The following is a 20560-nucleotide window of genomic DNA, read 5'->3' on the forward strand; positions in this document are numbered from 1 at the left end:
TGACATCTTAGGCTGGGGATACAGTTTCACATGCTGCTTTACCTTGTTTAATTTCAGGCTGTTATCCCAAAGAGGTAGTTTCTTTGAGGAAATCCCTGTCATGTCAAAACCTAATCTTTCCTTGCAGAGGTTTGCTGTCTCTTGGATCAATAAGCTGACGTAGCTCTCTCGGGATGCTACAATTCTTAAATGTGAGGGGAGAGGCCAGGAGTTTGCAGTGAGGAGCAGAAGAGCTCAGGACCTCTTCATGTCTTCTTGACAGCTACTTCTCTTTAGATCAGAGCAAGTCCAGTGGGAAAATTCACCCTTACATGAAGTACCAATTTTTTCATTTAAGTAAAAGGAAATGCTGGAGAGACTGCTAAGGTCTGTTGTTGCAAAAAGAAGGGAGTTTAGCCAGTGAATGCGTGGTCCTAATTCCACCCCTTCACACACACACAAAGCTTCTATTTTAATTTGTGGAAATAACTTCCCTACATAATTCTGTGACTCCACCCAGCCACCCAAAGAAGAAAAGTCGTTGTTCAAGTCTCTGTGAAGCTTCCTTTTTTTCATACGAGGAGTTGTTTAGGGTATATGAAAGATTTAAGTACTGGAAAGTACCTTATGATAAAGTACTTCAATGATCAAGAGATTACAGTGATTGCTGGCAAATAAAGGGGAAACTACTTTTCTAACCTGGCCCTTAATGCTTTTATAGCAGCAAAACCATTGTATAGATGAGTTCATTTGTAGACCCCGCAGTCAAGTTTGTTCAGGTTTAATTTTATTTGTTTTCTGAACTCAGATTTTTGAAATGGGAGATTTGTTTTGGTGCAGGTGTCTTGACTCATACACTGAAGTGATTAATTTTGTTAAAACAATACTTTAACTACACTTCTGTCCATTTTAAATATTTGAGACTTTTCTTCCTCTTTCTGTTTTCCCCATGACATTCAATATCTCTGCCAAACCAGCATAATGACTTAGGGTAAACTTTCTCTGATTAAATATGTGAGAAAGCTTATGTGTGAAGTTCAGAGAGTCTTGGTCATGCCAATCTTGATTTTATGTCTGGAAATACTGGTTTTTGACATTAAACAAAAGGTGTATCATACTTTTCCCAGCATATACTGATGTGAATACATCTTGCAGCATTGAAAATAGCCAAGATTATCAGCTGCTGTGGAAAAAAAAAGGAATGTGGTTTAATTAAGCAGAAATTTATTATCTTACCTGGCAACAACCCAGCAGCGAGCATTATATGTGAAAATTATTTTGAACTGTTGGACCCAGCCTTATGCTGGGAACTCACTATCAAGATTAAAGAAGAATGAGAAAAGATCTTATTTCATCTTTACCCTCTCCATGATTTCATGGGCAATGCTTCCAAGTGACTCCTTTTTAAAGAAACCAGCTCCTGTTACAGAATGAGTTGTGAAGTTAAAAATGAGTATGAGTGCAGAGATCCCTGTGATGCACTGTGAAAACTTGTACACATTTTTAAAACAATTATATGGGGTACAAAAAGCCTGGTTGCCTTTGGGTTCCGTTCATATTTCAAATGTGAGAAAACCAAAACTCTTTAAGATATGACTCTTAAAGAAGGCACAGATTTTTTCCTTTTTCTGCTATTCAGGCTTATAGGAAAAGTATTCATATGCTGAAAATCCCTAAATATGTTGATGCCTGTTTTCTGCTTTTTTCCTCCAGGAAGAGGAATCTTGCAATGGTTTCTTTGCTCATTGCTGTCTAGTGACTGCTGCACAGGCAGCCAACATGATATAACCCCTTTCAAAATTTGATTCATTTCTGCATAAAACTTAGTGCAAAACCCCAACAAAAGAAAGAAAACCCCAACCAAACCCACAAATGTAGAAAACCTCAATGCATTCCCCTCACCCCCATCCTTAGAACTTTTTAATATGTCTTGAATGAGAAACACTGTTTTCATGCATTTAGAGATGAAAGTTGATTTGCTGCCTTAAATTTGACTCTGACAGGAAGTGAAGCTTTTAATTTCAAGTTAAATGTTGCCTGGAAAATTTGAACCTAACTGAATTGTAGAGTATAGTTATGAATTTAATGTGCTGTTTAGGCTAGAAACTGGTGAACTACTTCTCAAATGATTACAGTGAAACAGCTTGAGTCAAGTTCCTGTAAGGAAGGAGGACTAGGAGAGGGGCTGCCCTAATTTTGCAGCCTGGATTTGCCAGCCAGTCTTAGCTATTGTAACTGATTTCTGTGTGAGTGTATTATTGATTTATTATTTTATTATTCTGACTATAAGAAAAGGCATGTCTGAAACCCTCTTCTTCAGTATGAGGTAGACTGTTCTTATTCAAGATCTGGTCGAGGTTTTTTCCCATGATGGGCTTTATTTCCCATCACTCTTTCTGGTCACAGATGGCTGCACTCAGCAGTGTGGAGAATAGCTTTCCTGTCAGTCTGGTGGTGCTGCCTAGCTTACAGGTTTTGTGAATGAAAGAAAGGCTGCCCCTTTCTGTTTTCTAGAAGGAAGGGTGCTTAGGAGAAATCAGGGTTAGGGAAGGAGGGATGCAGTCCATTCACAACTGCTTGTCTAAGGAAGGTCTTATCTTGATTTCTTGCTCCTTTTTGGAAGGAGAGCCTCCAGTTCTGTAATGTGCTCATATGGTGGCACCTTCATAAACATCAGGAACCTACCTGGTAGCTAGAGCTGCCTTTTTGTTTGTGCTATGTCCACGTGGTCTGTGAAACATTTCCCAGGAGCCCTACTTTAGGTTTCAACTTCTTCCCATAGATCATATGGAAAATTTGGTAAGACATCCCCATTTCCATATGTTTTGATTTCCAGAAGTACTGCTTTGAGACACATTATTCTTTTGAGCAAATCTGAATTGGGAATCGAAACTGTGGAACCCTAGGGAATAATGCCTGAAGGGAAGTCAAAGGTGAGACTGCAAACCAGGCTGGTTTCAGAGATGTAAGAATAGAAGATCAAAAATTACTTTCTTCCCTATGGTGCAGGAGTTTCTACATGTCCTTACAGACCCAATTAAAATAACATTTGATTAAAATGAGTACAACAAAGCACAGTTTTTAGAGGTACTATATCTCTGGATAAATTGAAAAACCACCAAGATTTAATTATATATTAAAGATTAAAGAGTACTTTCTGGTTTTAGTTAAATACAGTTTCTCTGGTGTATAAGCAGTAAGGCGATTTAATGTAAAATTAAAAATCCTGGGACAACAGCTTCTCTCTCAATTCAAATGAGCATGTCTGAGAAAATAATTTTGGCCTTTAATGTTGATTTATAGCAATTTTTCATTCTTTATGTGCTGAAATCCAAAATAGTGTAATGTTAATATGGCTGTATTACCTGCAGGTGTTGCTTGAGAGTTGAGTGAACAGTCCTTTGTATTTTCTTTGAAGGATCAATATTTCAAGATGTGTGAAGGAGAAGGGTCTAACTGACAAGCTGCCTTGATGCACTGTTATTCTAACTATAACTGGATTGACTGAAGATTGCCTCAAAGAATAAGGTAATTTATAAAAACTATAAAGCATAGCAAAGTGTTTGAAGTAATCAAAGTTAATGAGGAGTGATTTATTTTCACTTTTGTGATGCCTTCGCTGTTATAGTTTTTTGAGTTTTTCTTTCTGAAATGTTCGTATTTGATACTGCATTTGCATGAAAAAGGTGCATGAGATATTACAACTACAAAAAAGGTTAGAACTGGCAAAATTGAATGAAATAATTTTTATTACTTGTGCTGTGAGAAATTGCTCTTAGTGTACCTGGGTAATTGGAGAGAAATTAGATTTTCATTTTTTGTGCATGTGTAGAAATTGAGCAAATAACCTGGCTGAGGAAAAAATGGTAGTTTGGAAAGAAGATGTATACATAATTATAAACCAGTGCCTTTTCAGGAAATAGGAATTCAATTCATTTCAGTGCTACCTCTTTCTCTGCCTAGACATACTGTCATAGCAAGCAGGTATTTCTTTGGAAGCCTTATTGTGTAATACAAGTATTATATATGTATATATGTAAATAAGCTCTTTTTATTTTTCAACCGTTAAAGGTACTCATTCTCTATTGTGGATAAAATAATATGCTTATCAGTCTACTAGTACTAATTTACACTCTGGTTTACAAGGTGTGTAGTGAAGTGCTTTTGCAGTACTAAATACAGAATTTATAGGTTTTTTTTTTTTTTTTGTTATTTTCTGATTTTTTATTGTGTTTTCCTCTTGCAATGTTCTTTTTCCTTCACCTTGAAGAATCTTTCTGTAATTCAATATTTAGTATTTTGGGGGAGGATATCATATATGCTTAGAATAGTATTCATCTGAGAAAGAGAGTATTTCTAATGGAAAAAAGCTTTTTTTATCCATTGGTGTGACTGTGCCAGAACTGTGATGGGCTTAATTTACACAGAAAAAAGTACTACTTTTGCAAGGCCTGCTGTTTCCGTTTGAGATTTTGATGTAAAGAATAAATTAGCTTTAAAACAGTCAAAGAAAATAGTAGTGAACATGGCAATATGAAAGAAATTCCCTTTATCTCCTCAGTGGTAATATGAATGTGAAATTCAAATGATTCTGTGAACAATGTAAATTTTTACATCAAAATGTAATGTTTACTTACATAATAGATCTGAAGTCCTGGGTGAATTTTTTTTTGTTTCATTAATAAATAGCATAGACATACAAAAAAAAAGAAAAAAAAATGTTCCTAGTTAGGGAACAAACTGGATTAACTTCTTGATGAATAAATGAGCTTTTTTTACCCTTAAGGTTTAAATTAATGATTTTACAAAAAGGCATACTCAGGCTCTAGTTACTTGCTTTGTTCTATTCTGCTTGCTTAAATTGCATCTGAAATTACATTATTTCAGTGGTGTTAAATGCCTTCTCCAATTCTTTTAAATGAGAAATTGAAAATATTGTTAATGTATAAAATGTATTTCAAATGAATGAGCAACAGCATGGAAATGTAGGTTAGCACATCCCATTTAGGTTTCAGGTTTTTAATGATGTCTTGAAACTCTATTAGAGAGGTAAGATTTATTGTGGGAATTAAGCCGCCGGGTTTTATTTTTGATACACTAAACTAAAAAATGCATTCATTTAAAAGCCATACTAATCCTTTAACATCATATTAGCAGAGAAATTGTTCATATTTACATAAATGTGAAATGCATAAAATAGACATTCATTTATGTTTTTGAATAAATTCTCTTTTCTTGGCCTTTGATAATGAAGATACAAGAAAATGGTTGGAGAACAGAAAGTTAGCAGAATCAGCTGCAGCAAAGATAGAACACATCTTAACCAAACCAAGTTTTAATTACACCAGATGTAGCCAGTCACAGATTTAATTGAATAACACTGGCAAAAGGAAGGATAAATACTGAAAATATGAATTCTAGTAAACTATATCTGTTATTTGAAGTCTTCCCATTAAAATAATATAACAACATGGGTCTATCCATTTGAACAGATGTGGTTTAATAGTGTCAGTAAAACCTACTAAAATCACATAATTTCTTCTAAGCAAGAAGAAAAATATAGTAATAAATGGAAAACTTTCTGGATAGCAGTAGTCTGTGGGGGGAAGTAATAACAGGTGCAATGCTGGTTCATCCAAAATGTCATCTGTGCTTCCAAAGTTTTGATCCAAGGTACTTACCCTGCTGTGAATGGAAAATGTTCATTTTTACAGAATAATAATATCATGGAATGGGTTAGGTTGGAAAAGACCTCTAAGATCATCACATCCAGCCATTAATGCAGCACTGTCAAGTCCACCACTAAACTATGTCCCAAAGTGCCATGTGGACACATCTTTTAAATACCTCCAGGCATGGTGACTAAACCACTTCCCTGGGCAGTCTGTTCCAGTGCTTGACTGCCCTTGCAGTGAAGAAATTTTTTCTAATATCCAATCTAAACCTCCCCTGGCACAACTTGAGGCAATTTCCTCTTGTCTTATCTCATGTTCCTTGGGCGAGGAGGCCAACCTCCACCTTGTTACAATCTCCTTTCATAAGGTTCCACTTCAGCCTGCTTTTCTCCAGGCTGAACAGCCCCAGCTCCCTCAGCTCCTCATCAGATCTGTGCTCAGACCCTTCACCAGCCCCACTGCCCTTCTCTGGATATGCTCCAGCCCCTCAATGTCTTGCTTGTAGTTAGGGGCCCAAAACTGAGCACAGGATTCAAGGTACAGCTTCACCAGTGCTGAGTACAGTGGAACAATTGCTGCCCTGGTGCTGCTGCCACACAATTGCTGATACAGGCCAGGTGCCATTGGCCTTCTTGGCCACCTGGGCACACACTGGATCATGTTCAAATGGATGCTGGCCAAAACTCCCAGATCCTGTTCCATTGGGCCCCTTTGCAGCCGCTCTTCCCCAGCCTGTAGTGCTGCCTGGGGTTGCTGTGACCCAGGACAGGACCTGGCACTTGGCCTTGTTGAACCACATACAACTGGCCTCAGCCCATCAATCCAGCCTGTCCGGATCCCTCTGCAGGGCCTTCCTTCCTTGCAGCAGATCAACCCTCCCACCCAGCTTGGTGTTGCCTGCAAACTCACTGAGGGTGCACTTGATCCCCTTGTCCAGATCATTGATAAAGGCACTGAACAGGATGAGCCCCAGTACTGAGCCCTGGGGAGCAGCACTGCCAACTCAGTGCCATTCCCCACCACTCTGAGCCCAGCCATCCAACCAGGCTTTTGCTCAGCAAAGAGTATGCCCACCAAGCCCTGGGAAGCCATTTTCTCCAGGATGATGCTGTGGGAAACAGTAATCGAAGGCTTTACTGAAGTCCGGCAGACAACATTCACAGCCTTTCCATCATCCACTAAGTGAGTCACCTTGTTGTACAAGGAGCTCAGGTTGCTCGAGCAGAACCTGCTTTTCCTAAATCCCTGTTGGCTGGTCCTGAACCCCTGGTTGTCCTGTATGTGACACATGATGGCACTCAAGATGATCTGCACCATGAACTTCCAGTGCTCCATGAACATTAATGCTCTCAGTTGTCCCTTCTCGAGGCTGAACAGGCCCAGCTCCCTCAGCCTTGACACATAAGAGAGATACTCTAGCCTTTTAACCATCTTTGTCTCCCTCTGTGGCACCTGCTCCAGAGATCGCATGTCTCTCTTGTCCTGAGGAGCCCAGAACTGGACACAGCACTCCAGATGTGGCCTCACTAGGGGTGGGTGGAGGTTCAAGAAAAAAAAAAAAAAAAGGTAGTGGAGAAAAAAAACCTGAATTCCAATCTTCCCTGCTTTATTTTATCTATAGAATTGCGGTGTCCAGCTGCAGCAGGCAGGTTTTCTAATAGTGATGAAGTTAATCAGAACTTTCTGAGTTGTTATGAATTATTTGAGAGTGAGGAGAAATTAGAGTTGCTCATTTATACATGTGGTAAAAATCACTTCAGAAATCACTTTCAAAAAGTCTTGAAATAGGCAAATTCTTTCTAACCATTGTTAGGACACTATTCACCCCTTCACATATGGTGCTCAGCAGCATTCCTGAGTGTAGCGACTTGGTTATGAAGTGTACCACAACACTGGGGATATCTGCAAACAAATTATAAGTTGGTTCATTTACTTAAGTCTCACATAATTCTGTTGGGAGCAGTGGCAGCTTGAATTAGTGCTGTATAAAGGAGGAACAGACTTGATTTGCACAGCTATAGTAATTGTGAAGATTATCAAGTCTCACTTTTAGAGAGAAAGCTAAGAAAATTTCTATAGTATTGAAGTGCTTGTATCGCAGTTCTCTGTTCATTTCAGTTTTTAATGGTGGACAGATAACAGGTGTAATTGTAACTACTTTAACAGAATTATTTAAAATTAAATGAGCAAACAGGCTAACTTTTACCTGTTAAATAGGTGTTGCACGTAGGTGGCTAGTTCCTTACACCCGTCACCAAAAAATGTACCCAGGGCAGCTAGCTGGAGTTGGTACAGTTTATTCCCTCTGCACTGTTTACCCTCCTTTGTTCATGTACTTGTTAAGGTTTTATATCTGACAGAATGCCTTAGTCCTCCTTTTCTGGCAATGTCCCTGTTCTGAGTGACCTCCTCTTTAGCATAACTATTCCAGCATTTTGTGCCAGTATTAGTGGTTTCTGCTCTACTTCCCCAAGGGAGGAATTGCTCTGTCTGTGAATCAAATCCTGCTCTTTTGCACAGTATGGTTTTCTCAAGGGTATCTCCAGGATTGCAGGAATACTTCTGGACAGTCAGTGCTTTTGGAGTTAGCTGTAGGGATGCAAAGAAGATAATTAACCAGTGTAATACAGAATCTATTACCTTCTCCTTAGGTAGCTCTCTGAAACCCCTGCACTGAATTCTGATGAGTAGAAAAAAATTAGGAAAATAGAAAAAAAAGTCCATTTTATCACATCTCCCAGGTAACAAAATTAATATTTCAGCTAAGCATCCTCTTTGCATATTAACAAGGAAACTGAACTGGGAGTCCTCACTCAGGGTATGGCTCCACTCACCACTTCACTATGGAATGGCTGTGAAAGTAGGCTGATGATACATTGATATTTTTTCTTATAAGCACTGTTTTATTCTATTGCAAAACCTTTCAGAGGGAAAGAGATGGGCTTCTTGAAAATGTTTTCCTTGTTGAAGTTTCTGCTGAATTATTTGTACTTAAAGAGCGATGAGATCATTTGCATGCTCTAAAAGTGTCAAAGCATGAAGAACTATCCTAATGATAGCATCATCTAGGTACCTGTTTTTACCATCCACAAGCTGTAAAAATGTGTTTCTTAGTTTATTTTCTCTCAGTTACTCTGAATTCTTACTAACTTACGGAGAATTTTAATGATTAAGCAGAATTCTTTCCTCTCCTTGATCTCCATATTTAGTGATTTACTTCAAGCCAAACTAGCTCCCTAAATTTATGCAAGTTACTTTTTCACTCCCTCCTTTGTAAACTCATGGTCTTCAGCATGAGTAGATCATCAGCAGCAGCAGCAGATTTGCAAAGTACACTCAACTCCAGCATCTCAACCAAGTTTTTGAAAGACAGTAAAGTATGTATATATGCATAAGAGATGATGTGTATTTGTTCAGGCTGTAATGACTCTAAAGGACTGCTGAAATAGGTGTCACTATACCATTAGTTTTATGCTCTATTCCATTGTTTTTACATGAGGGGATTAAAAAGGTAAGAGAATCTGAATCCAGTCAAGTATTTAGGACACCAGAAAGGACCCAAGCAAGACCCAGACATCTGTTTAAATTTGCAATACGAAAGTGCTGTTCAGATGCTGATTTGATTCTGGGGGCATCTAAACTTGCCAGGCTTACAAGGCTTACCTACCTACTTGAGGGCTATCCACAGCTTTGCTTGGTCATGTCTATAGTCACTCCAGCCAAAGCAGTTTATAATTTAAGCTGAGCAGGATCTAAAAAGTAAGTGCTGCTCTGTTTAAATCCTCAAAAGGGCCAAATCCAATATAGCCCTTAAGGGAATATGTAAGACAACTATAAAAGCACAGATTAGCCTTGCAGTGTTTTAAAAGTCAACCCTAAGTGGCTGCTTTAAGGATTCAAGTCTGTGACACATGACTGAATTTACAGGCTTACCTGCTGCCCTTAATTAGATATTTGACCTCTGTGCTTAATTGTTTGGGCTTTTTTCCCCTGCATTTTCTGTGCTCATAGATTGTGTTTCTTGAGGAGACAGTTGAAAAAAGAGTGGAATTTTTAAGGACCCCTATCTCTGCTTTTTTATCTGCATCCCAGTGTTCGTAGTAATCTACCAAAGAGATCCAGTTAGCAGCTATGAAATTTTAGGCATGTTCTCATGGCAGGTGTGTTGGTGATTTCCATGGTGGAGACAAGCAGGCAAATATTTGGGGTTTTTTAATAGGACCAAGTCTTAAAAACACTGTTTTCTGATGTTGTTATATTATTATAAGTAACATGATTAATTGGAAGCAAAATTATGATGCATCATATTAGGATGGAAAGCCTCTTTAGTCATAGTAACCATTAGTAGATATTGAATAATATGTGTTGAAGATACATAATTTTATGTCATTTAGCAAGTCTAGGTGACCTGTGAGCTCCAGAGGAGCTAGTGGAGAAGATATCTGGTTCACAGGTTTTAGTTTTTTAATATATTCCTTAAGACTGGGAGATAGCTGGTGTTCTGCCCAGATTCAGAATAGACAAGCTGATTGAGCAGGGTAAGTATAGCCTGATATAAATCACAGTGAACATATGGAAAAAGCTGATTGGGGACTCAGCTGATAGGGAATTAAAAGCCTTGAGTAAAATTGATTCTGCTCAGAGTTTTATGGAAAGTAGAGCTTGTAAAACAAATGATTTACAAAAATTTGATTTTAATCTTTTAATATCTGGTAAAATTACAAGTTTGGTAAGATGATGGTACGATGACTTTGAAAAGCATTTGGCTTATTGCCATGTGAAACCAATTAATAAAAACATGAATTGAACTATGTAACGAAACAGGCCCGACTTTGACGAATAACAAACCAGTTGGCAGGTCTTTATGTAGGATTGTCAGTAAAGAAGTTTCATGGACTAAGTGGCTTTCCCATAGTTGAAAATAGAGTGACAGTAGAGAGACTGTAAATTATGTCTGGGTTGTGGAAAGGAAGGAGACCACTATGAATGCTTGAGTACATTCTCAGAGCCAAAACAGTAATGCTGAGTGTAGTGGCAGTTCAGGAGTGTAACCAGGCTGATGATTTTTTTGCTGTATATAGAACTGCTGAGAACATTTAGAGTATGGCACACAAGGCCATCTGCCTTTGTCAAAATAGCTTGAAAATGGCTAAGTGCCATTTTCAAACATCTAACCCTAACAAGTAGCTGAAGCATCTGAATTAGTCCTGAGGAGATCTTGTTGAATTCAGGAGTTCTGTCTCCATAGTTTATTTTTCATCCAGTTCTCTTTAAATGGATATCCCTATAAAATTTACAGTGTAGCCAATTCCAAAGCAATGGGCTTCAGCGTCATAAACAGGAGATCACAGAAAATGATTTAGTGTTTCCTGATGACTTTAAATGATAGATTTATAGTATATTGTGACAAATTAAAAACTTGGAGGAAAGCAGTGTGGCGTTTTCCAGGGTTCTAAAGGATGAGAAATAGTTCTAATGTGGTGTGCTTTTAGAAAGTTTTAAAAATTATTTCTTTTTATTGACACCTCTACTCAGACACTCTAAAGCTATGTGTCCTGTGCTAAGTAGATTAAGACCAGCTATGTAGAAATAGACCATAACTTGGATAATTTACATCTAATAGGTAAGAGATGGATGGGGAAAGCAAACCAGTTGGGACTGAATTGACTACAAGGTTATTCAAGAGCAGAATTTTGACTACTACTTGGGTCTGTCAGCACATACCTGGGTGTTCAGTCTATTATGTCATACTGCCCTCATAAAAACAGTTAGAATTATTCTTGTTATATAGCATTATTGTTACTTACACACTTACGTAGTGTAACACTAAGTGCATTGTTATCTATTTCTATTTGAAAGATTTTAATTGAATATTTTTTTCTAATTAGTGTTTTTTTTATGTGGCCTATTATTGCAAATACTAGATAACCTAAAAAAGAAGGGTGAAATTTGAAACCATTTGTTTAAAAATATTTTAAATAATCTTATTAATACTTGTATAGTTAGCATAGTTGTATAAATCACATAAATCCTGTAAAGACCTTCCATTAAGTGATAAGGGTACTGCTGTTGTCCTCAAAAGCAAGCATTTTGTGCTTTTTGATTATAATCTTCAACACTTCTTTTTAATGTGCAAATCATTAAATACATTTATGCCATTTAAAATTGCTTTTAATGTTTCTGTGGATGTAAGACTGCTATGAAACAAATTTCCTTGAAAACTATTTATTTTTCCTATATTCTAATTATGTCTGTCTTTCACTGTGAGAAAAAAATAGAGGCATTAGACAAATGAAGCAGAGGAAGTTTTTTGCTAATTAATAATTTTTCTCTAATCTCCAGTGTCTAACTTGTACTGCATGAATTTAATCATGTTTATATAGAAGATAATGCCTTTTTCCCTAATGTCTATGAAATATTCCAATTGTTCTGTCTTGCAATTTAATAACACTTTCACATTTCTTATACTGACCTTAGTTTCCATTCACATTTCTAAAGACCTTTTTGTCTTAAAAATAATATAATTGAGTAAAAATGCATAATCAGTGATGCATCAAATCTCTGTGAAACAATATTACGTTTAGAAAATGCCGTCTAACTTTGGAGTAGATTGAATTTCAGTAAACACACTTCCTTACACTTTTACATCCTAAAAAAGAAATATTGCAGCAGCACTTACAAGGAAATTAAACATGTTGTATGCTTCTGTTGAAGACAGCCAGAGGAAAAATGAGTCCTCTCTGGCATTTGGAGACTCAATTGACTTACCTTTAAGGTGTCAATTGATAGTGTGTCTGTCTGTATTAATATTCCAATCAGAAATCAGTATTACGCAGTATAGTACAGTAAAATATCCTCTGTGTCTGGGTGTGTGGGTGTTTGCTCTACAGTCATGGATAGTGTTCAGCTGTTAACACTCTCTTTGGCAAATACTGGCCTGACCCAATTGTCATTCTGTGGTGTCTGGACACAATTCAGGGAGTGTCAGAGTGAGCAGGCAGGATGGATACTCCTTCAGTGAGGGGAAGGATGTAACCCATGATGTACCAGTGTCTTCTCCCAAGTAGCAAGCAAAAGGACAAGAGGGAACAGTCTCAAATTGCTCCAGAGAAGGTTTAGATTAAATATTAAGAAAAATTCCTTTACTGAAACAATTATGAAGCACTGGAACAGACTTCTCAGAGAAGTGGTTGAGCTCTCATCCCTGGAGATAATTAAACACATGTAGCTGTGGCACTTAGAAACATAGTGAAGTGTTGGACTTGGCAGTGCTGGGCTGATAGTTAGGCTTGGTGATCTTAAAGGTCTTTTCCAACCTTAACAATTCTGTGATTCATTTGCTCTTGAGCTCTTAAAATTGAGGAGATCCTTGTCCCTTTTGATTTACAAAAGGAATCTTGAATTCTGCCTTCCAAAGTATCCCTTCCATATACATATTGTTTTTCCTAAAAACATGTTGTTTTTCAGAGTTTTGCTGTTTATAGCCAAATGGTCCCAGTGAAGAGACCACTGGGAACCAACTATGTCTTGATCTTCTGCCATATAGTCTACCTCAGGCGCCTTCATTCTTCTAATTGTGTCTTTCTGTGGGTCATTTTTAAAAAGTAATTCTTTGTTGGTTTCTTTTTTTCCCAAGTGAACAAAAGGTTGACGTCTCTCACTTGATCCTGGTTCTTTTGTAATACCTACATAAAACCCTTGCCTTCTGAAATTATACTTTATGATGAAATACTATTGCACTTTGCTTATGCATTTTTATTTAACTGGACTCCTGTTTGCTATCCCATAGGTTCAACCCTTAGTCCATGTTGTTAATCACAATCAGCATCTCATCAAGAAGCACATTAGACATAACAAGTGACATTTTGTTAGGTACATAGGAGGTATGCAAGTGTAGAAAATCATCTTTTGTACAAATTGGTGAGCAAACTCCTGACCAAACTGTCACAATATATGTGTTTTCCTATGAAAAGAGTGGGAAAAAATGTCTCAGTTACAAGAGATTGTAAATAAATTATCTGGAGGAAAAGGCAATCTGCTGTATAAATATTTCAAGTTTTGCAATTGAAGCCTTTACATTGATCTGCGCTTAGAGGCCTGTCCTTATTTTGTAGCAGATAATGTTATGTCAAAACAATGTTTAGTTCTGCATAGCAGCTGTTGTATTCATACTAAATTATGCCAGATTTAATCTTGGCTACATTCAGCAGGAGCACCCAGTTGTGCTGACAAATCTAAAATAATTTTCAGTAATATTCTGTCGCAAACCCTTTGGGCTCTCTGATGTTGAATTCCCATATTGCACCCAAACATTCCAGCAGTAGATTCAATTGGTATCCAACTGGAACTCTGCAGTAGCAGAGGTAGACAATATGAGACAATTTCTCAAGAGTATTACTTTCCCAATCATTTTAATTGCCCCTGCCTGATTCACCAGTGCTTGTGTATTCATTTGCACTTGTTCAAAGCAAATGCAATTTGATTTTACAATACTCTCAAATCGCTGCAATACTCATTTTACATGTCGAAAGAACAAGACAATAAAGTGGATAATAAGGTTTTCAGGGTTTCAGAAGGAGAACTGAAACCTTGCATGGAGGAGAAACAAGAGAAGTAAAGGCTCACTTGTGCAGTACTTCAAAGAGTATCCTGTAAATCCCAGGTCATGGCACAGAGAGGGCACCTTGATAATTGCAGTGATACTGTAATGAGGAGATGGCATATTAATCAGGAGAACAGAGGGTGAGAACCTAGTTTAACTGAGAAGAGCAGACAGCTGTGGTTGCTGGAATACAATCAGCTTTTCTGGAGAGCACTTCATTGCAGGAAACATGCTGGAGTGTTCTCAGGCACTCTTGACAGAAGCTCTACTCCTTCCCCTTGCTCTCTGCAGCAGGAGTGTAGTAAACTGTATGTGCCAAAATGGGATGAGGAAAGCACTTCTCACCTTTCCCAACTCAACCTCCAGCAATTTAGGGTGCTTATTTAAAATGTAGCAAAGTTCAGTTTGTTTTTCTAGAAAAGTCTGATTATCTTTCATGCCTTCCTGCTACATGCCTGAGCTCCTTTCTGAGTATTTTTAGGTTGGCATGCCACCTTCTTGACTGTTTGTGCAATTCCAGTTTATATAAATAATTATGCAAAGGCCAGAACTATGGTGTCCTCTCTTCTGATGTGTTTTGTAATTTTTCTAATCTGCCATGATAAATAATTAATCTTTACATTACAGTATGAAGTCCTAGAGATAGTTTGGAATGTCAATTAGCAACTTGCCCAACAACTCCAAGTAGTACATGTCTAGAACTTTAACCTACTAGAATATTCTTATTTTGAAAGAAAAATCTGTTTTGCAGATAGTGACAGTAAGAATCAGGTAATTTGATGTCTGTCCTAGGTTAGGATGAGAAGTAGAGCTCCACACCTCATTTCTAGTTTCTAATTGCACTCTTGCTCAGAGGATTGTACAAAGAGAAAGATAATTTACAGCAGCAATTAAGAGGCATAATTTCTTCTGTAATGTGAAAATTGAGGTAAATTCTTACTATTAAGTAACTTCAGGAAGCACAAACAAATCTTAATTTAACATTTGTAAAGCAGGTGCTTCTTTGCAGCTGTAACTCCTTGTGGACTGGATAGCTTTGTGTTTCATATCTGTAGCCAGAGCTGAGCAAGTGTGCTCTTCAAGGTGAATTAATGCTGATCACTGTGAACTTCCTGATCCATCTGGGCAGTGCTTTCTCAGTGGATGTTCATTTACTGGGAATGCATTGTGCAAGCCCCGTTTGGATTTCTAGGGCTGCGCAGCTCTTTGTAGGTCACTGGTGATGCTGATGGGGCTTGCAGGCAGTTTTCACTCCTCCAACATTTTTCTCAGCTAGAGCTTGGTCCTGAATGCAGAAAATAAGAAGGGAACCAGAATCATTCTGCATGGCAAATGTGATCTCTCATGCTTGGCTGAGGGGGGAAATCTAACATATTTCCAAGAACTTAAGTTTCATTTCCGGCAGTTTGTCACATATGAAAGGAGGAGAAGAGTGTTTGAGAATATGCTGACAGTTAATTACATTTTGGTTTCAGGCTAGAAATGACAAAGCATTTTGAGGTTGCCTATTTTGAGAGGAATCAGATATCCAGAAATTGAAGCCTAGGTACAGTGCTCAGGATAGCACCTTCATGAAGTCTTGTGTATTCAGTCTACAGCTGTCTTATTAGAAAGAGTTCCAAAGTGGGGAGAAGCTGGGATACCTAACTCAAAGCTGCAGAAAGAAGCCACAGTTTGCTTAGCAAATTCATGGCTTGACATATTTTCATTGGAGTAGATGCCTAAAAATGCCTCTTCCCAAGAATGGTGCAGGGTGCTTGAAAGAGAGACTAGGTGGGCATTCAGAGCTGTAATCCTCTAAATCTACATCAGAGGACTGTTATCTTTAGTATATACTCTTTTTTAACTAGATGGACTGACTGATGCTTTATCCTTCTTAGGAGAGGTATTTGTATTTCCGTTCAATAAGGTTGTGGGATTTCCTAATTAGCTTCTTTAGGAAAGTGTTATGATCTAGATGACCTAAGAACTTGTGAATTTGTTGGATTTCAGTAGAATACATGGTGTAACCTTTATCTTTAAATATAGCATTTAGACTGCTTGTATTTCATGTTATTATTATGATGCATGTGACCATTTAACTCTCCATTATATCTGCATGTCGTTCTTTTGTTTTTTTATTTATCAGGTTTCTTGTCTATATTTACATAACTACTGCAAGCTATCTAATCTTAACAAAGTTGAACTTCATTCTTCAAGTGTGATTTACTCAGTACAGCTTAAAATCATGACGAAAAAGATGAGCATATCTACAAGCAAAACTTCCCTGGTCCTCTTTCTGTGCCAAATTATTTCTGCACTGGATGTACCTCTTGACTGTAAGTATTAACCTGATAATTAAGCGCAGAATAATGGAAGAATAATTAAATAATTTCTGTAGGAAACTGAAGATAACTCCAACAAAGAGCTAAAAATAAAAATAAAATAAAAATAAAATAAAATAAAAAAATAAAAATAAAAATAAAGTTTATTCACTTTAATCGGGACATTATAGTTATGAATATTTACACTGACTTACTGAAGATTTTCAAAACCTGTGCACATAAAATGAGTTACATTGTTCAGTTGAGGAGGTGTAACACAGGATTCTCACAGAAACCTACTTACACTTCAGTGTGCCTTTGTTTGATCAAACTGAGGAAAGCCAGAAAAGCCCTGCTAAATGTTAATTATTTGTGAAATTAAGATTACATTGATATTTTTCTAAAAATCCCAGGACAGTTCCTAATGGCTGTAAACAATCACCCTTACCTTCAGAGAAGAGGTTCCCAGGAGCTGGTATGACAGCTAGTAAAAAATTCAAATACCTAAAATTCAGATACTCAAAGCATCTTATTTTTTTGATGCAAAAGGGTAAGTAAGGCTCTTAGATTTCTTGACTAGTGCCTGAAAACAGTTAAGAAATTTTACTTAAAAACATGTTAGAAATGTCCTGGGCAGGGAACTCCAGCATGAACGCATGAGGAAACACCTGGAGGAGGGGAAGCCCCATTATCTGAAGTTCTTGTCTAATATGACTCTGTTAGTGGGGGACCTTGAAGATAGCACTCCATGCTGAGAAGGAAGCAATGGTAGCTTCTGTGTTTTACATTCTCAATAGCTAATTTTCTTAAATTACTCATGTTTCAGGTTGCTCTTTTCTTTCTAAGATAAACATAATCACATTTTCAGAATTCAGTGAGCCATGTTGCACCTCACAGTGATGATTCATTTGTTAAACTAATTTCCAGGGAAGGGAACATTAGGGCTGGTGTTTAATTGATGGATTAATACATCAGTAAAATTGCCTGTGATTCTAATCTGCATGTTTTTCTTTACCCTGTGGTTTTGATACCTTCCTCTCTTCCCGAAATGCATGTTTTTCTTTAATAATCATTGACATACGTTGCAAGTGCTTTGGTGTTTTTTTTTTCCCATGCATTTTACAAGCCTATCAAACCAATGACCTGTATTTCTGTAACAAAATCAATATATCTGAATGACATCAAACTTGTTGTGTTGCAAACGCTTTTAGAGGAAAAAGCTGTGGGTTAAGGAAGGCTTTGAAAATTCAATGAATAAATGAATGTGTAACTTTCAAAACTTAATTTTTCTCCTTAAACATCTTTGCAGGCTATAAATAGTCTTCTAAATCTATCTTGTAGTTTAGCAACTAATATAGATTCTGCACCTCTTTAATATTGTTATCTTAAGAGCAAGATTTTGGGTTTAATTTACCAGAAACGCATCAATAGACAAAAATTAATAGCCCCTTTGGATGTATCATTTTAATTCTGTACTGAGAATTTAATTCCCTTCTGCTTCATGCTTATTAATTTTGTGAGATCTGATAAAGTCACATACTTGAATTTTTAACCAGAAATTACATCTGGAATGATGGTATTGTTTTCATAACTAATGGGAGAGCACCACAAGGGAAGGACACAGATTTTTTGTGGCTTCTCCCTGAATATCAGCCATAGAGACCTGGTGGTGAGAACCTACTTGATTAGTTGAATATTTAGGTTTCATTCAGGTTAGAAATTTCTATTCACAGCAAGTTCACTAGTTCCTAGTCAGTGTCTCCTCAAAGCAGGCCAGGAATGACTGAAAATGTAGGGACTCGGGGACATTTGGCCTATTGATAAAGAGAGGTGTTTATGCAAAACATTGGAATTAAGCAATAACTCCAATTAGCTAAGATGATTTTTTTTTATTTAGTTATTTTTCAAACCAGAAAGGGTTGCAAGCCTGTTGAGTAGGATTAGGTGCTTTTGTCTTTACAAGAGTAATTTTAGCCTGAAGCATTCTCTTTGTTCTTCCATGTGATCATATGGGTGGATTGATTTTGACTGCAGCATGAGTGCATTACACTCCATTAATTCTGATTTGCTGCTGTCACCTCAGTATTTGTGTTTTATGTCCTTGCAAGGCCAAAATCACATAGCATGGTTGCCATTAAAAAGTCAACACTTCAAGAAAGTTTCTCATGCCAAGAGCTTTAAGATAAATGTAGTAATATCTGACACAATGGAAATTGTGGTTGGAATTTCAGGCATCGCTGCATGGGTTGCAATGCTGAATGTTTTAAAAGTTTTCTTTTTAATGGTGACCAATGCACTTGTCAGAGATACTTATCTTCCCTCTCAAAATTTCTAATTTTCTCTTCACTAACAAATGTTTCTCTTTAATCTCCATTTGTCCATTCAACTGCTGATTCTGATGTGGGAATAAAAGCAAAACTTCTAGAAGAATGTAAGTTACTCTTCACTAAAAATAGGCTGCGTGCTGCTGAAAATTAATGCAGATTGTGCTGCAAATTGAATTTGCAGTCCAAAAATGTGTGATTCTGACATCTTGTTGATAATTTAGTTTGCTGTATCTAGATGTTTTGTGCATGCAGTGTTCAGAAAATACTAATGTACATAAAACAACATTCTGATATTCTGAATAAATTAATTGTGTGATTTTTGATGGTGTGCTATTTGAACATTAAAATCTTCACTCAATATCAGCATGTGCAGTGTTTTATTACTACTTTCAGGAGTAAATATATTTGATAAAAATTGTTGGAATATATGTACTTTTGTGCTACGTTGCATATCTGATGTGGACATGTTTTTATATCCACAGTGGATATAGCTATTTAAGTAGACCTCATATTTTATGGGTTCTAACTTAGCTTTAGTTTTATGGTGAATTTAATCAGTTTTAAGTGCAGTCCATAACACAGGAGTGGAGATTTCAGGTCTTTGATGTGCATCAGTTGGAATATCCTGTAGGCTGGGCAGTGTTTGTGTCATATCATTTTCCGAGTGAATTTGCCCTCTGATGCATACTGACCCTGAGAAATGCCTCTGAGAGGGAAAAGAGCTGTCTTCAAGAACTCCTAAAGAAATACACATGAAGGCATCATGTAAGAATGTTGCCTACCTATTTCAAGGATTCTCCCCTGTGCAGTGAGGAGCAGAACCCAGTTTTCCATGGCCTGTTTTGTTCTGCTTAGCTCCTGTGTTTTTTTTATGATTCCATGATCTGATTTCTTTTCATCACTGTTTCTTGCAGCTAGGGTTTTACAGACAGCTGCCTCTGTCAGTGCAAAGGAGCACTTTATGTGTAATGGTATCCTTAAGGAAGACTTAAATAAAAATCCCAGTTGTAGAATTTTAACTGTCTAGAGTGAGGCATGAGAACAAAACTAAATCTAATGATTGAAATATTTTGTTCCAGTGGTTAGAAATTACCCCAAAGCACAAACAAAGGGTATTGCTGGACAGGTGATTTACAGCACTTAGGGATGTTCATGGGCATGTTATTAAACAAATTTAGTTAGGTGACACTAAACTATAAGCATATGAATAATGTTGATGACAACACCTTTCTCACTATCTTGATATCATAAACAGTGTTTTTTAATGCAAAAATGGGCATAGATAATGGTAATAGGTTATAAATTACCATAGGTAGACACCAGCTACTTTGTCAGGTGAATCAATTTTGTTCTGTGCTACTTGTTTAATATTAATTGAAAAATGACAAATGTTAAATGATTGCTTCTCCTGGGACAGTTCCAGAGACTATGTTCTTAATGGATTTCTTAAGGGGAATTGGTGCTTTGCTTTTCCTACATATTTACTTTATTTGGAATCTAGATACTATTTTTGTCATTTGTAACAGTGTCTTTTGCTTATAACACATTTTTTACTCCTGAAAAGTAGTTCTTAAAAGCATGCTTTATAGATTAATGCAATATCTTAAACAAAATAAATGTGTGGACATGCACAGAATTTGAAAATATACAAAATGTTTAGAAGCACAAAGCAAT

At 37.0% G+C, this 20560-nt stretch overlaps 1 protein-coding gene across 26 annotated transcripts in view; it reads left to right on the top strand.

The window, feature by feature from the left end:
• NRCAM (neuronal cell adhesion molecule) overlaps positions 1-20560 on the top strand; it is a 101482-nt gene that overhangs the window by 16365 nt on the left and 64557 nt on the right. For 12 of the 26 annotated variants that reach the window (XM_054276794.1, XM_054276803.1, XM_054276831.1 and 9 more), the window contains exons 2-4: positions 3398-3507; positions 16385-16574; positions 18973-18990. In XM_054276794.1, the coding sequence (XP_054132769.1) occupies positions 16484-16574; positions 18973-18990 (109 nt within the window). In that variant the 5' untranslated portion in view covers positions 3398-3507; positions 16385-16483. Of the gene's footprint in view, positions 1-3350; positions 3508-16384; positions 16575-18972; positions 18991-20560 lie in introns of those variants that run through there. The other 14 variants (XM_054276932.1, XM_054276921.1, XM_054276943.1 and 11 more) reach the window with 5 other exon arrangements.

This window comes from Melozone crissalis, unplaced genomic scaffold, assembly GCF_028551555.1.
Source record: "Melozone crissalis strain CALT ecotype California unplaced genomic scaffold, PUWL_Pcris_2 ptg000004l_1, whole genome shotgun sequence".
Classification (NCBI taxonomy): domain Eukaryota; kingdom Metazoa; phylum Chordata; class Aves; order Passeriformes; family Passerellidae; genus Melozone; species Melozone crissalis.